At 40.4% G+C, this 17,230-nt stretch overlaps 1 protein-coding gene across 2 annotated transcripts in view; it reads left to right on the forward strand.

The window, feature by feature from the left end:
- The window catches only part of Cfap53 (cilia and flagella associated protein 53), a 44,990-nt gene extending 27,975 nt beyond the window's left edge, over window positions 1-17,015 (forward strand). For both annotated transcript variants that reach the window (XM_004656791.2, XM_045144198.1), the window contains 5 exons: window positions 5,703-6,006; window positions 6,608-6,826; window positions 9,963-10,179; window positions 14,475-14,577; window positions 16,637-17,015. In XM_004656791.2, the coding sequence (XP_004656848.2) occupies window positions 5,703-6,006; window positions 6,608-6,826; window positions 9,963-10,179; window positions 14,475-14,577; window positions 16,637-16,865 (1,072 nt within the window). In that variant the 3' untranslated portion in view covers window positions 16,866-17,015. The remainder of the gene's footprint in view (window positions 1-5,702; window positions 6,007-6,607; window positions 6,827-9,962; window positions 10,180-14,474; window positions 14,578-16,636) is intronic.
- Window positions 17,016-17,230: the final 215 nt, after the last annotated feature.

Here is a 17,230-nt window from a genome sequence, read left to right on the forward strand (position 1 = left end):
GCAACAGGTTTACACACTAGAAAACTGCCTTACATCTCAGCTCTAGCCAGCAGGTTATATTGGGGGTGGGAAAGGGGGAAATAAAGGCAGGTATTTATTGTAGAACTCAGTCTTGCTCCTCTGTTCAAGTGGCCAGTCTTATTTGACATTCATGATGTGGGTGTGTCCTTCCTCATTGTCTTCTCAGAAAGGCTAGGTTTAGACACACTTACTTACACACTTACCTGAGGACAGTGAGTTTGGTTATTGTCTGCTAGTATCAATCCTGAATTCCTGTAGGATTCATCTGGTCAAGGGGTCAGCCTCAACAGTCATTAACAGTTTGCTCTTTCTTGAATGATTTATTTGCAGTGTATATGTGTGTGTGAGTGTGCGCACGCACACCATGCAGATTCCTTTGTACAATATGGAATACAAATGTATGCTCATAATATAGAATGCAAAAGTGCCTCTATTTGTTTCTCCTGCCCTGTACCACAATTATCTCATTCTGACAGGAAATATCTAAAGAGAGGCATTTGTGTCCCTCCCTTTGGCTATCCAACTGTAACATTTTTTCATTGGCAAAATTATGTGTCAACAGGCATACAGTAGTTGGGGCTTAAAGCTGACCTCCAAGGAAAAGATACAAAAGACTTCCATCCTATATCAAAGGAATTGACCTTGAACAGGAACTCTGCCAGGGCTGGAATGTGAGGGGAATATTACATCCCACAACTCTCCTGAGACTTTGGGCTAAAGCTACAGTTCAGTGGCAGAGTGCTTGTCTAGCATGTACGAGGTTCTAGGCCAAATTCCTTGTATTGCAAGAAATAATTTTTTTTTTTCGAGGTAGGATCTCACTCTAGCCCAGGCTGACCTTAAATTCACTCTGTAATTCCAGACTGGCCTTGAACTCATAGCAATCCTCCTACCTCTGCCTCCTAAATCCTGGGATTAAAGGTGTATGCCACCATACCTGGCAAAAATAAAGTTTTAATGCTGTGTCATGGACATGAATAAAAAAAGGTCTCTAGAGTCAGGCATACTGGCTAATGTTTGTAATGTCAGCACTTGGGAGAAGGATTGTTACAAGTTTGAGGACAACTCAACATAGGGAGTTCCGGCTGTCCTGGGCTGCAAAGAGATACTCTGTCTCCAAAAGTAACAAACAAAACCTACAAACAAACGAACAGGCACCTCTAACCACTGAGCAATCTCTCCGCAGCCCCCAAACAAACCCAAAAAACCATCTCTGAACCTGAAAAGAAACAATGGATGCAAGCTGTGTCCTTGGTCTCCTTCCCACCAGGAAAGCACCTGTTAACCTGGCTCACAGCTAATTCACATCTGTTTTAGCCATGGTCATATAGCTTCCATAAATTCTAAGATGGCCACAAGCCTGCTGTGAATGAAGTGACCACACCCCTCCCATTTGGGCAAGTGGTGAATAGATCTGTTTTCCTTTACCAAATAAATAAAAAATAAAAAGATAATTTAAAAAATAAACTGTAGGGTATTTATATGCTATACCCTTTATTATGCAGCTTATTAAACTATAATAAAATTTTATGGAATTTTTTTACTTTTGGGTTTTTTTTTTCTGCGTGAGAATGAAAATACTTAGTAGCAGAGGCCAGTAAGTTAAAAAGGAGGCATAAAGGGAAGAGAAAGGAAGGGAGGAGGGTACTTAATAGGTTGATATTGTATATATGTAAGTACAATGATTGTGTGTGATGGGGAGGTAATATGATGGAGAATGGAATTTCAAAGGAGAAAGTGTGGGGGGAGGGAATTAACATGGGATTTTTTTTATAATCATGGAAAATGCTAATAAAAATTTAAAAATTTAAAAAAAAATTATTTTGAGAGAGAGGAGAGATGGGGGCAGGGAGAATGGGCAGGACTTTTAAGCCACTGTGAATGAACTCCAGACGCATGTGTGACTTTGCGTGCTTGTGTCACTGTGTGTCTGGCTGCATGAGACCTGGAGATTTGAACATGAGTTCTTGGGCTTCACACCCACTAATCCATCTCTCCAGCCCTTAACTTTTTTATCGATAACTTCCATAATTATAAACAATAAACCATGCTAATTATCCCTCCTCCCCCACTTTCCCCTTCACAAATCCACTCTCTATCATATCCCTTCCCTCTCTCAATTAGTCTGCCTTTTATTTTGATGTCGTCATCTTTTCCTCTTATTATGAGGGTCCTGTATAGGTAGTGAGGTCATGAATGGCCTGGTTTGATTTTTGAAGTGCACTAGTCTAGGCTGACTGGCATTCCTGGCAAGCCTGGGTCTACAGAGTGAATGCCAGGTAAGCCTGGGCTAGGGTGAGACCTTGCCTTGAAAAAAAAATTGCTGTTCCCAATATAATGTATCAATCCTGTATCAATACATGAAAAAATTTAAAGATACAAGGATACATACATATAAACACACATAGAGAAGATCCCAGTTCTAGTAGAAATATACAGACATATGACAGGAAAGAAATATACTAAGATACTAATAGTTATCCTTCGGTAGTGAGATTAAAGTATTTTTTTAGTGCCTTTAAATCTGTCTTTTCCAGTTTTTCTGCAACTAACATATATATTTTTAGGTAGAAATGATAATACAACTCATACATATTTTTCTTAGACCCTGGATTTTCATTAATTAGATAACTTTGCTAGGGTATAGATCATAGGATTGGGAAAGGCTTTAATAGGTCTGCTGATTCTGATAAAACTTCACTGATAAATTTGAGACATTAGTATGAAAGTTTGTCTAGTTTTTCTGTTTGCTTGTTTGATTTGGAACCTAGCAATTTCAGTTTTTATTGAGCTTCTGGTAGAACATGGATAACTGCTGGTTATCATTTGTGTGGTCAAGAACATGATTATGCATTAGCCACACTAACGATTATTTATTTGGCACTAAGTATATAGCGAAAGACATACTAAAGAAGTATATTCCTGTCTGACCATGGTGGTGCACACCTAGAATCACATGGTAGACAGAGGCAGGAGAATCACAAGTTCTAGGTCACCTGGCAAGATTTGATTTTAAAAAGGAAAGAAGGAGGGGAGAATAGGAAAAGAAAGAAGGGAGAGAAGAAGAGAGGGGAGAGAGAGAACAATGTGGGGAGAGACCAGAAAACAGAGACAGAAAGAGCTGTGTTTTCCCCAGTTAAAGTGATTCTAGCTGAGAAAAAGGAAAAAACAAGGCACCTGGTTCTCATTCAGTGGTGAACAATACTCATCAGTATTTGATGTGTGTGCTCTTGTCCCCTCATGAGTTTGGGGCTTACTGTTTCCTTTAGACTTAGCAGCTGAAATATCTCAAAAGTTGTACAATATATTTGTTCCCCAAACTGCAGCTTCCTGGGACAACATTATGGTGTTTTGTTCTTTGGAATTTTTTTTTTTTTTTTTTTTGGTAGTACTGGGGATTGAACCTAGGCCCTCCTATAGGCTAGCCAAGTACTCTACCACTGAGCTATATTCCCAGCCCTCTTTTTACTTTTCCTTTGTTTCATTTTCTTTATTTTTTGAGACATGGCCTCACTAGGTTGTCCAGGCTAGCCTTCAACTTCCTCTGGCAGGCCTTGCACTTGTAAACCTCTTACCTCAGCCTCCTGAGTAACCAAGGTTACTAGCCTATACCATCATTCCAGGCTTCCCAGTGCTACATTTGATCTTCCACACTTTAAGATAACCTAATATTTATCAGCATTGCCTTTACTCAGAGCTTTTCAGACTCAGTTGTATGTCAGAACCTCCTGACTGGGATAAGGAGAGAACAGGAGAAAGGGATTGGGATTTTGAAAATACACTCAAGTAATTGTAAAGTATACAGACAGTACTGAGCACAGCTGTGCTGTAAAAATGGACTCTGTCTTAGTCTAGTTTGTGTTACTATAACAAAATATCTGAGGCATGATAATTTATAAAACAAAGGGGTTTGTTTGGCTTACAGTTTAGGTGAATTGAAAGTCCAAACAGTAAGGTGCCAGCATCCTAGAAAAGACCTTCTAGCAGGCGACCTCACAACATGGTGAGAAGTGGAAATAGAACCAGCTTTGTAGAGAAGGAGAGCATGTACAAATAGGAAGCAGGAGATTGGGGAGGAGCAGGCTCATTCTTCTGTAATGACTAGAGGACAACATTTATCTACTCATGAAAATGGCCCCCATGGTCTCTAATTTCTTCCAGTAGACCCCACCTCTTAAAAGTTTGCATCACCTCCCAGCTCACCACAGCAGGGTCCAGGGTCCATACTACCAACATGTGAACCTTTGTGGGATAATAATGCATATACCAACCATAGCAGGCTCAGTAAAGAGCTTTTTTAAAGAAATATTCTTATTTACTGGAGAGAGAGAGAGAGAGAGGGGTGGGGGGATGAATGAGAATGAAAGAGTCTGGGAACACCAGGACCTCTTGCAACTGCATGTGAACTCCAGACACATGCTCCACTTTGTGTGGGTACTGAGGAATGGAACCTGGGATGGCAGGCTTTGCAAACAAGCACTCTTTAATTTTTTTATTTTTGGTGTTTTAAGTTAGGGTCTTGCTTTAGCTTAGGCTGACCTGGAATTCACTATTAGTCTCAGGGTGGCCTTAAACTCACAGCAATCTTCCTACCTCTGCCTCCCAAGTGTTGGGATTAAAGGTGTGAGCCACCATGCCCAGCTGCGAGTAAGCACCTTTAACCACTGGACCACCTCACCAGCTCCAGTGAAAAGCTTTTGAAGCCATATGAAAGAAAAACTAAGGTCTGAATGCTTTCTTCATAAATGGTGGCATCAGCTTGGGTGTGAAAGGGCAGTAAGTATCTTGTGAAGAATGACAGCATATGGTCTTCTGTGGGTATATGGTTGCAGAATGTGGGAACAGAGATGCTTCGCCCTTGGAACTTTCTTTGGAAGCACATGCAAGGCCTCTTCCAAACAGTTCTTCATGCACTTACAGTACTACAGTGCCCATCACTCCTCTGTCTCCTCCACAGTAGAATAGTTACTAGTGTTAGGATAAAGCCAGGAATGAGCAAAGCATGAAACGAAAGAAAAGACTGTTTAACAGCAGAGTCAAGGTTTTTTGGGGAAAGCCTGAGGAGGGCCCTGGGCATACAGATCAAGAGCAGTTTTGTCACAGACTAGGGAGTTCTTACAGGGGCAGTGGGGTCATTAGAATTATTCCATCACAGGGTGTTCTGCTTCAGGACCTGGGCCACTTCAGGGAAATAGCAATTAGACAGGTGGTCTGGACCATTTCAGGGAGAGAATAATTCATACATTGTTTTGCAACTTAGACAGGTATCCTGAACCACTTCTGGGAAGTAGAAACTCATGCATTGTTAAGAGGGTGATGAGTTCAAAATCAGACACCTTTGATCTACCAGGTGTAGATCCACTATTTCTCATCCTCCCCATATCTTGAAAAGCAGTTACCTTACTGATAAGGTAAGTTATAAGTTAAGTTTTGATCACACAGTTTAGGTCACACAGGAAATGGCAGAGCCCAGGATTCAAAGCCTGCCCTGCCGGACTCCAGTGCCTGTCTCTTAGCACTGGCTTCCTGGAACCTGCCTCCCTACCGCTTCCTCATCTGCCCAGATGGTTTATATCTAAGCCCTTGGCTTTTCTTACTCCTGTGGATGGCTGTATAGATACATGCTTAAAGAAGGCAGTGCCTCATGAAAAACTGGGGTTTGCCTCTGATTTCCCTTCCAGGGAACGCTGTGAGGAGCTCCGTGTTAAATTGATTAGCAACCATGAGAAGAAGGTGCATGAAGAGCGGAAAGCCCAGATAGCATTCAACGAGGAGCTCAAGAGGCAAAAGCTAGTGGAAGAGCAGATGTTCGCAAGGCTTTGGGAGGAAGACAGATTAGCGAAGGAAGAGCGAGACGCCCAAGACAAGAGGAGACAGAAAGAGCTGGTGGAGAACACACGCCTAGGACTGAATGCCCAAGTCACCAGCATCATAGCTCAAAAGCAGGCTGCACGTCTGCTCAAGGAAGAGGAGGCACGCCTCATGGTGGGCCTTTTCAAATCCTATAATTGGAATCCAGGGGGTGTAGCACAGTTTGCACGAGGGCCTGTGTTGGTTCACAAGACATATTCCTTTTTTTTTTTTTTTTTTTTTGAGGTAGCTTCTCACTGTAGCCCAGACTGACCTGGAATTCACTATATCGTCTCAGGGTGGCCTCAAACTCACAGCGATCCTCCAAGTGCTGGGATTAAAAACGTGCGCCACCACACCCAGCTCCCATTTTTGAACTCTTATGGCTTCTTCATAATGTAGCCAAGTCTGTATGTACATATATGTATCCAAACATAAAGGCTAGAAGGTAGCTGGCTAACACATTGAGCGTAGTGGTGGACGATGGGCCCTGGGATAAGAGGCACTTTTTCTTCATACACACAGGGGTGGGGGAATGAGTAAGAGATGCCTCCACAGCTTTACTGCTGACTCAACTATGAGAAAAGTGAGTTTGTTTCTATGTACACCCTTCTAAATCCAGCTAAGCGTGTGTGCTTATTGTAAGCAATCCCTTAGCCTTATTTCTTACAGCCAATATGTTTACTTATTTGCTTTGTCTTATTACACTGACACATCTTTCATTATTCTATCTTAGGAACAGGAGATTGCACAGGTGAAATTCGAGAATGAGCAAGAGAAGCTAAAGAAACAGAAGTCAAAAGAAGCAATGAGGAACATTTTGCACGAAGCCTTACAGAAGAAAATAGAAAATATCCAGCAGGAGTACAGAGAAGAACAGGATTTGAACATGAAACTTGTGCAAAATGCCCGTAAAAATTTACAGGAAGAGGCAGATAACAAGAAGCAAAAAAGAGTAAGATACTTAGTGCCTACTAAGTGCTGGGCAGGACTTCTGTTGAGTTTTGTTTCTCCTTGCAGCATGGCGGCCCACGGGCCAGCTGCAGCATCTGAGCAAGGTTAGACACAGAAATCCACAGGTTCCAGATCCGAATCTCTGACCAGAATCTTGGCAGAGACAAGAATCATGTTTCATCAGGCTCCCTGGGTGATAGCAATGCTCACTGAAACTTGTGAGTTGGAATTTGGGAAAGACATCAGTAAAAACATGCCATATGAGCTTAACCTTAAAGGATATGTGATGATGTAGTGTCACAGAGACTAGGGAAAATCATTCTATATTTATTAGCTACAAAATTTTGTGCTTTTCTTATAAGGTACTTTTTTTGTGTATCATTTTGCCTTTGTTAGCTTCACTTGCTTTTTGGGGTCTTGGAGATCATACCCAGGGGTTTGAGTATGCTAAAATACTCTCTACCATAAGCTCCACCTTCAGCCCCCCTTTTTTATTGAAAACTTTAGTATATGATCATATTACAGATTGGTCATCCTCCCATCAGGTTATCCTCTTATGTCCCCTGTCCCCCAGCCCAGTTCCCCTGAGGGCCTCCTTCATTGGTGTATTGGTAGTCTCAGTGGGGTCATAAATGCACCAGTCAGTTCCTGTGAAGAGAGAAGTGCTTCTCAATACACCTCCCCCAACCCTCCATGGCTCTTACATTCTTTCTGCCCCCTCTTTCATAATGCTTCCTGAGCATTGGCATGGTAGTAGTCTCCTTTAATGTTGAGTTCCCAGCAGCCTCTGATTTTCTTCTTACATGAGTTTTTAGTCTCCTCAGTATCTACCACTGTATCTGTGGAGAAGATTCTCTGGCTAGCTATGGGAATGGCATTCACTTTTAATCTGTTACTTCCTCTCTAATGTTTCCTGGGCCTTGGTGGGTGTGATAGAGATGACTCATCTCATACTAGGCAACTGGCTTTCTCTTCTTGTCATTTAGATCAGTGTTAGGTCTTCCCAGTATTCACCGCAGTCACTGAATAGAACTCAGTTGTGTATATGAACCACATCATCATTATTCATTTGTTGATGCATCTGAGATGATTCCAAATCCTAACTATTGTGAATATAGCAGCAACAAAAATAGTTGAGCAAGTGTCTCTGTAGTAATGAGCAGTCTTCAGGGTGTATGCCCAGCAGTGGTATAGCTGGATCAAATGGTAGATCTAGTTGGAAAAACTTCCATATCCATACTGATTTCCATGAAGACTGTATAAGTTTACACTCCAACTAACAGTAAATAAAGGTTACTTTCCCCACATCCTTGCCAGTATACTTTGATGATAGCCTTTCTGACAGGCATGAGATAGAATCTCAAAGTAGTATTAATTTGCTTTTTTTTTTTCATTTCTAAAGATGTTGAACATTGTTTTAGACATTTATTGTCCATTTTTATTTCTTTTTTTGAGAACTCTGTTCAACTTCCTGTCACATTGTATAACTGGGTTGAGTGGTTTGTTTTGTTGCTTAGTTTGTTTTTTTTTCTAGATCTTTGTATATTCTAGATACTATATTCAGATGTATAGCTGTCAAAGATTTTCTCCCATTCTGCTGATGTTTTGTTTAGCTATATAATAGCTTTCTAGTTTCATAGGATCCCATAGGTTGAGTATTTATCTTATTCCCTGGGCTACTAGAGTCTTAGGTATTTCCCTACAAGTATATCTTGGAATGTTCTCCTTCCATTTTCCTCTAGGCATTTCATGGTTTAAGGGCTTATATTGAGGTCTTTGCTCTGTTTGCAGTTGATTTGTGTACAAGGTGAAGAAGAGGGTCCAGATTCATTCTTCCACATGTATTTATCCAGTTTCTCCAGCATCATTTTATGAAAATGCTACATTTTCTCCATGCTCATATTCTTCTTCTCTCAAATCAATAAAATAAATATTTTTTTAATTTATAAAAGTATAAAATCAGAGGATGCAGTGAGCTCAACACTAAAGGAGACTTATAATATGGCCACCAAGGCTCAGGGAACATTCTTTTTTTTTTTTGTCTTTGAACTTACGTGTTTTATGTGTTTTCTTAACATTTTGGTCTGGGTCATCTGTCTTTGTTTAAAAGCACATCTATTTATTTATTTTTTTCTCAAATTTTATTAACATTTTCCACGATTATAAAAAGTATCCCATGGTGATACCCTCCCCCACACACACACTTTCCCCTTTGAAATTCCATTCTCCATTATATCCCCTCCCCATCTCAATCAGTCTCTCTTTTATTTTGATGTCATGGTCTTCTCCTCCTCTTTGATGGTCTTGTGTAGGTAGTGTCAGGCACTATGAGGTCATGGATATCCAGGCCATTTTATATCTGGAGGGAGCACGTTGTACGGAGTCCTACCCTTCCTTTGGCTCTTACATTTTTTCCGCCACCTCTCCCACATTAGACCCTGAGCCTTGGAAGGTGTGATCGACATGTTACTCAGTACTCCAGTCATTTCTTTACAGCACTATGATACCTTCTGAGTCATCCCAAAATCACTGCCATCTGAAAAGAGAAGATTCTCTACCCAAAGTGAGAGTAGTGTTAATATAAAGGTATAAATATTAAGAGAAGTGCTTACTGGGCAGTTTCAGGGAACATTCTTGAAGAGGGGTTAGTTTGTAAGAGCCACAGGGTGGGAAGCAGTGTCCTGAGGCATTGCACCCACACATAGATACTGACTGGTGCATTCATGGCCTCACCGTGAACACCAACAACTCCACTTAGGAGGGACATCAGAGGAATGGGGTGGGGGAGAAGGAACATACAGAATAAAACCCAATGGGAATATGACCAATATGTAATATGTTCTTACAGTAAAGTTCACAATCAGTTGAAAGAAAAAAAACAGACAAAGAATAATATGACCCTTCTTGAGTCCATTATCCAGTTTTAGCAACCATTAATGTCCCTTCTTGTTTTATCTGTACTCACTCACATGACTCCTGTGTCTTTTCAAGTAAATTGGTGGTAATATAGTCAATATATGTTTCATTTTGAAATTCTACAAGATGAGAATCATACCTTTAAAAGGTTTCTTTTAAAGTTGTCCTTATCATCACACCTCAGTATTCTAACATAATGAATTGGCTTTTATGTTATGTAGGAAGACTTGGCAAGAGAACAGAAGATATATAATGAGTATTTGATACAGCGACAAAAGGAAGAAAAGGCTAAGGAGAGAGAGCTGGATAGATTACTAGAGGAAGAGAAGGGGAAGAAGTTGGCTGAGAAGGAGAAAGAGCTGAGACTTGAAAAGGAGGCCAGGAAACAACTCATGAATGAGGTCATGTGTACAAGAAAACTCCAGGTTCAAGAAAAGTGTAAGGAACTGAATTGCAGTTATTTTATCTTTGCTTTTACTTTTTTAAAATTAATTTTGAGTAACATAAAAAGAAATGGTTCTAAGGTTTCTGGAAGTTACATCCTTGCTGAAGTGGCCTTGACTCATGGAAATCTCTGGACCAAGTGGCCCCCTACTACTAAGTGACAATGTCCATTCTGTGAGATGTTCAAGTGGGCCTATGGTACCATTGATCTTATAGCTGCAGTATGTCTCTTAGAGTGCACTACTCCAGAGCTTCTTAAATGTTTTCTACTCATAATCCTTTTGTGAACAAGAATTTTTTACACAGCCCTGGCTATATAGCTTTTTTTTTTTTTAATAGTTTTATAAAACAGGTATATAAGAACCTGGTGTGGTGGTGGCTTTAGTCCCAGCACTCAGAGAAGCCAAGGTGGGAGAATCACCATGAGTTCAAAGCCAGCCCGGTGCTACAGAATGAGTTCCAGGTCCACCTGGGCTACAGTAAGACCCTATACCTCAAAAAAACAGGGATGCAAAAACACATACAGGGCCAGGGAGATGGCTTAGCAGTTAAGATGCTTGCTTACAAAGCCTAAGGACCCAGGTTTGATTCCCCAGTACCTATGCAAGCCAGATGCACAAAGTGGCGCATGCGTCTGAAGTTCATTTGCAGTGGCTATAGGCCTTGGTGCATCCATTCCTCTGTATATCTGCTTCTTTTTCTCTCAAATAAATAAATGAATAACATATTTTTAAAAACACATACATATAAAAATATTAAAATTATTTTTAATGTTTTTATTTATTTGCAAGCAGAGAATGAGAATAGGTGTACAAGCTTTGTGAGCAAGTGCTTTTAATCACTAAGCTATCTCTCCAGTTCAAAAAATTTATTATTATTATTTTTGTTTTGTTTTCCAAGATAGGCTATCACTCTAGCCCAGGCTGACCTGGAATTCACTATGTAGTCTCAATGTGTCCTTGAACTCATGGCAATCTCCTACCTCTGCCTCCCAAGTGCTGGGTTTAATGGCATGCACCACCATGCCTGGCAAGAACTATATTTTTAAACAATTATTTTGTATACATACAATTTAATCCTCTCTCAAACATGACAGGAAATTGTCATACTAATAAGATGGATATACTTGTCTTTTATATCAAGAATTAAATATTGGCTCAATATTTCATACTGCAGGACTTAGAGTGTCTTCATCATTTTTCAGAAAGGATTGATGTTTTATTTTATAATTGTCAATACTGAGAATGCCATTTCACATGAATAAATAACACAAAATGACAAATGTGCGCTTAAGGCCATTTCAGAAATTTTTGGAAATTCTGTCCTTAATCCAAAGTCAAAATTCATTTTATGAGACTGAAGTCACCAACTCAAACAGTAATTTTAAAAACTCAAATACTCGCGACAGAGGAGACGGCTCAGTAGATGAAGTACTTGCCATGTCAGCATGAGGACTTGAGTTTAGATCCTTAGAACCCACATAAAGCTGGGCAAGGTAGCAAGGGTGTCTGTAAACCCAGCACACCTACAAGAAAATTGAGGGTGGAAAGCCAGCTAGCCTGGAGAACAGCAGCAGTGAGCAACCAGAAACCCTGCTTCAATACAGGGTATAAAGTGAGGACCAACTCTCAAGCTTATCTGTCCCCTGACCTCCACGTGTGTGCCATGGATGGCATGCACCCACACATGGAAAAAACAAACATTCTAACAGAATTCAAAGATAAGCTAATTTAATACTTTCATTCTGAGGAATGACTGTAAGAAAATATTTTTTAATCTTTTTTCTATAATTAAACAGTGCATTTCTATAAGAACAGAAAATACTGCATATACAGTAAAAACACTGCAATTCACAACATATGATGGTCTCAAATCTGTGTTAAGGTGTTTCTGGTAGCACCCATTGGTACTGTGTGGCATGATAGAGTGCACAGTGTTGTTGTATGTCAGAACCCAGGCTGCAGTGACGTTGTGAGATGAAACTCAGCTGAGCACAGCCAGAAACACCTCAGGTTCTTTACATACTTGATTTTTAATTAATTTTTGGCTGTTGGATATTCAGAAACATTTTACTGTTGCCAATTTTTCACCACCCCACACTGACTTATGCAACCCTATATGGGGTTCCAATCCACAGTTTGAGAACCTAGGCATATTATGAACAGATGTACTCCTAGGGTGTACCATTAGATTCCACACAGGTGGTCTTTGCAAGAGAAAGCTTTTGTGGTTCCACTGATTAATGTTACTCCAGGAACTATAACAGTGGTCGAAAGTTGTTAGCCCAGGATTGAAGAGACAGCTCAGCTTTGCAGGCCTGAGTACCTGATCCTGGTGTGCTAGCCTACACTAGTGAACCCAGCACTGGGCAGCTGGATCCTCGGTGCTCACTGGCAACCAGTCTAGCCTACTTGGTGAGCTCTAGGCCAATCAGAGACCCTTTCTCAAAAAAGATGGGCAGTACTTGAGGAACAACATCCAAACACACGCATGCACATGTGAGCACACACACAAACACATAAATGTACCTGCACATGTGAGTACACACACAAAATTGTTTACCAATATTAAGTAGAATTTCCAGTAAATGAGAAAAAAAAATCATACCTAGAGGATGTTTATTTATTTATTTATTTATTTATTTTTAATGTTTTGCTGTTTGGTTTTTGAGGTAGGGCCTTGCCCTAGCCCAGGCTCACCTGGAATTCGCTATGGAGTCTCAGGGTGGCTTCAAACTCGCAGAGACTCCTACCTCTGCCTTGGAGTGCTGAGATTAAAGGCCACCATGCTCAGCTATTAATTTTTTTTGTAAATTTAGAGAAACTTTATTAGTTTAAGAGAAAGAAAGAGAAGACGGTTTGAAGGGCTCCTACCCATGAAAAGGCAGGAGGGGTTAAAGCCCTCATACCCAGAGAGCATGCTAAGCACCCATTCTACAACTTAGACCCCTAGCCCTTGTGAGCTTTCTGTTTGTTTGTTTGTTTGTTTTTGTTTTTTGTTTTATTTTGTTTGTTTTTTGAGGTACAGTCTTACTGTAGCCCAGGCTGACCTGTAATTCACTATAGAGTCTCAGGGTGGCCTCAAACTCACAGCATATTCCACCACACCCGGCTGAGTTTTCTGTTTTTTATTTATTTGCAAGCAGAGCAAGATAGAAGAGAAACAAAATGGGTATACCAGGGCCTCTGGCCACTGCAAACAAACTCCAGACACATGTGCCACTTTGTACATCTGGCTTTATGTGGGTACTGGGGAATCAAACCTGAGTCATTAGGCTTTGTAGGCAAGAGCCTTAACTACTAAGCCATCTCTCTAACCTCTGTTTCCAGGTTTTTTTTAATTACTTATATGCATGTGTGTGTTTGTGTGTATATGGGCATGCACACTCCCTGGCACACATGTGGAGGTCAGAGTTCAACCTTGAGTGTCTGTGGCCTTCCACTTTCTTTGACACAGGGTCTCTTGCTGCGGCAAACAAATACCAGAGCAGCTGAGCCATGAGCTTCAGATTCTCATGGCTCTGCCTTGGGTCACAAACATACGTACCACTTTTTCTTCTTCAAATAGATACAGAGGAGAGTACAAGCAAGCACCTTTAACCCTGGTCATCTTCACAGCCCAGCCCTTGGTTTTTTGAGAAATGTTCTTGAATATAGCCCAGACTACCTCCTACCTCTGCCTCTTGAGTGCTGGGTGGGATTACAGGGTGCTGCCACCACACCTACTGCCTATGGAACATTTCTTTTTCTTCTGTTTCTTTGTTTTGTTTTGTTTTGTTTTTGTTTGTTTGTTTTTCCTCAAGGCAGGATATCACTGTAGCCCAAGATGACCTGGAACTCACTCTGTAGTCCCAGGCTGTCTTGAACTCATGACAGTCCTCCTGATTACTGGGATTACAGATGGGTGCCAACATGCCTGGCGAAATTATGTTTAACGTTGTTAATCTAGTATGAAAAAGGCTGCTTATAGATTTTTCAATGAAAACAGTGGAAATCTGTGTAGACATAACATGTATTAACCTCTATGCCTTGGAGAGAACTGTTTTTCTCATCTTTTTTTGAGACAGAGTCTCATGATGTTGTCTGGCCTTAAACTGGACTCAAGTGATCTGCCTACCTTAGCCTCCTAAATTACTGGGACTATTGATGTGACCCCCCCCCCCCATGACTGCCTTATACTTCTGCTTTCTCAATTCAGTCTTAATGATTCTAAAAAACAGTATGGCTTTGGAACCCATAAAGATGCCAGCAAATCTTGTTTAAAAAAATTATTTCTCTTGCCTTTCTTAGTGCAACGAAAAGCCAGAGAACAGGAAGAACGTACTATGGAACAGGAACGTATAAAAGAAGGTCTGAAGGAACTTAACTATGATGAGAAGGAGAATTTTTCAAGGTATGATTTTGTTTGCTTTATTATCATTTATTATGCCCAAAATAGATTTTAACATAGAGGATAATGTACGACTAATTCATGCATTGTTGACATTATCTTATATTACTGTTGTGTTTATCCTTCTAGGAGCTCAAAGTAATTCATAAAATTTTATATAAAAGTAAATACCAAGTGTCTTGGTAAAGGTAAATTCCATTGTACTTGTTGGTACTGTGACTATATATATTTATTAAACTGGAAGGACATCTTAAATAAGAATATAAGTTTGAAACAGTTTTTTTTTTTTTGATAGGCACTGTGTTAATCTGCTTACTATTACTGTAATAAATACCTGAAGTGTGTAACTTAGAACAAACAATTTTCTTTCTTTTTAAGTTCTTTATTGCCTCATAGCTCTGGACACTAATGAGATCCTGATATTGGCAGAGTTGATATCTCCTAAGGCTTCTCTCTAGACCTTGTAGGTGGTTGTCTACCTGTGTCTTATGTGGTCATTCACCTATCAAGTAAAAGATTATTTTTCCTTACAGTTGTAGATATTTCAGTCCATGATCAGTTAGCCCTGTTGCTTTTGGGTCTGTGACAGGTCAGGGAAAAAAATCTCACCTCATGACTGAGACACAAAAGAGGAAGAAGAGACTGAGACCCATATCCCCTTGAAGGATACTATCCCAGTAATCAGAAGACATCCCAGTAGGCTCCATTTCTTAAAGGTTCTACCACCTCCCCACAGTACTACAAGCTAAGACCAAGAAGTCTTTAGCACAGGGGCCTTTGGGAGACATTTAACCATAGCAGGCACCAGGCCTAAATCTTAATAAAAATAATAACAATATTCTTCCCCCATGAAATTAATTCTAAAATGCAGAGAGGCCTAATTAACTAGAGTAGCAGGAATGGCTTATAGGGACAGATTACCAGATAAATGTCCCCGGGATATAATGCTAACATTCTCTAAGTGCTGGGATAGTTTCCTTCTGATCCACCATTATGGCTCAGGTAGAGAAAACAGGCGGCTGTCTTCAGCATTCCTCACACCATAGCACTGCCTTCCCATGGGAATTAAGGAGTAGTGGAGGAAGAGGGCTCTGTTCCTGTAATTTAGTCACCTTCTGTCTTTCTGGGGCCTTTCCTCTGACTCACTAACCCTTGCTACATACAAATAAGTTTTTTTCTTTTCTATAAAGTAAAGAGGCCCTGGCATGCACACACAAATAGACAGATCACATCCATGCATACTTACACACATACACACGTTTTTTTAAGTAATTTCTGCCCTACCCTGCTGATTTCCTGCTACTGTCTCTCTAGAGGTCTTCCCTTCTCTCTCTTGGCTATATACTGAGTTCAAGGCCAGCCTGCACAACATGATACCCTGTCTCAGAAAGCAAAACAGAATAAGTAAATTCATAAATAAAAAATAGTATGAGTTACAAATTATGAAAGGGTACATCTACTATGGAAACCTGTTTGGAATGTCTTTTAAAAATGTATTAAGGGCCAAAGAGATGGCTTGGCAGTTAAGGCACTTACCTGCAAAGCCAAAGGACCCAAATTTAGTTTTATAGGACACACATGAGCCAGATGCACAAGGTGGCACATATGTCTGGAGTTTGTTTGCAGTGGCTAGAGGCTAGAGGTCAAGACACAACCATTCTCTTTCTCTTACACACACACACACACACACACACACACATCTCTCAGTCTTTCAAATAAATAATAGTAAGATATATTAAAGACAGAGCAACCACATAATCCCGCAGTCCTACTCCTGGGCTCTAACGTACTTTTTTTTTTTAAAATTATTTTTATTTATTTATTTGAGAGAGAGAGATACAGAAATAGGCAGGTAGAAAGAGAATAAGAGAGGGAATGGGCACGCCAGGGCCTCCAGCCACTGAAAACGAACTCTACATGAGAGCACCCCCTTGTGCATCTGGCTTACATGGGTCCTGGGGAATCGAACGTGGGGTCCTTTGGCTTTGCAGTCAAGCACCTTAACCACTAAGGCATCTCTCCAACCCCTCTAACGTACTTCAATACTTTATGCAAATTTTAGGCGCTGTGACTTGGTCCAGGAGTACAGGAAGCAACTACAGATGCAAATAGCCCATCAGCAGCAGGCCCGGGAAGCAGAGAAAGAGGAGAGACGCCGAGAGTTGGAAGCTGGGATAGCAGCAAACAAAACTTGCCTGGACAAGATCCAGGAGGTCCTGTCCACGCCACATGTTCTGCCCCAGAACATTCATCCTATGCGCAGGAGATGCCCCACCAAACTTCCACCATAGTTTTGTAAACATCAGTGTCTTTCCTGGATCTTTTAATATTTTTAACTAAAAATATGCTTGTTTATTCCTTTTAACTCATGGATAAACTTATTCTCTGAGTTTATATAATTTGTTATACATAGTAAACTTGTTCCTTTTGGATTTCATAAATATGTTAGTCAGTTTTTCATTGCTATGACAAAATACCTGAACAAGCCTCTGAAAAGGAGGGAATCTTGGTGTTGCTCATGGTTTCAAGGGTTTCAGTACAAGGGTGGCTGGTTTTACCTGAACAGAGGTGAATTGCTGATATCCCAAAACACTGGAAACATAGATTAGTATAGAGAATCTCAGTTTTCTGGTACTTTGTCTTGCAGCAATGTTGA

The sequence above is a fragment of the Jaculus jaculus genome, chromosome 2, assembly GCF_020740685.1.
Source record: "Jaculus jaculus isolate mJacJac1 chromosome 2, mJacJac1.mat.Y.cur, whole genome shotgun sequence".
Classification (NCBI taxonomy): Eukaryota; Metazoa; Chordata; class Mammalia; order Rodentia; family Dipodidae; genus Jaculus; species Jaculus jaculus.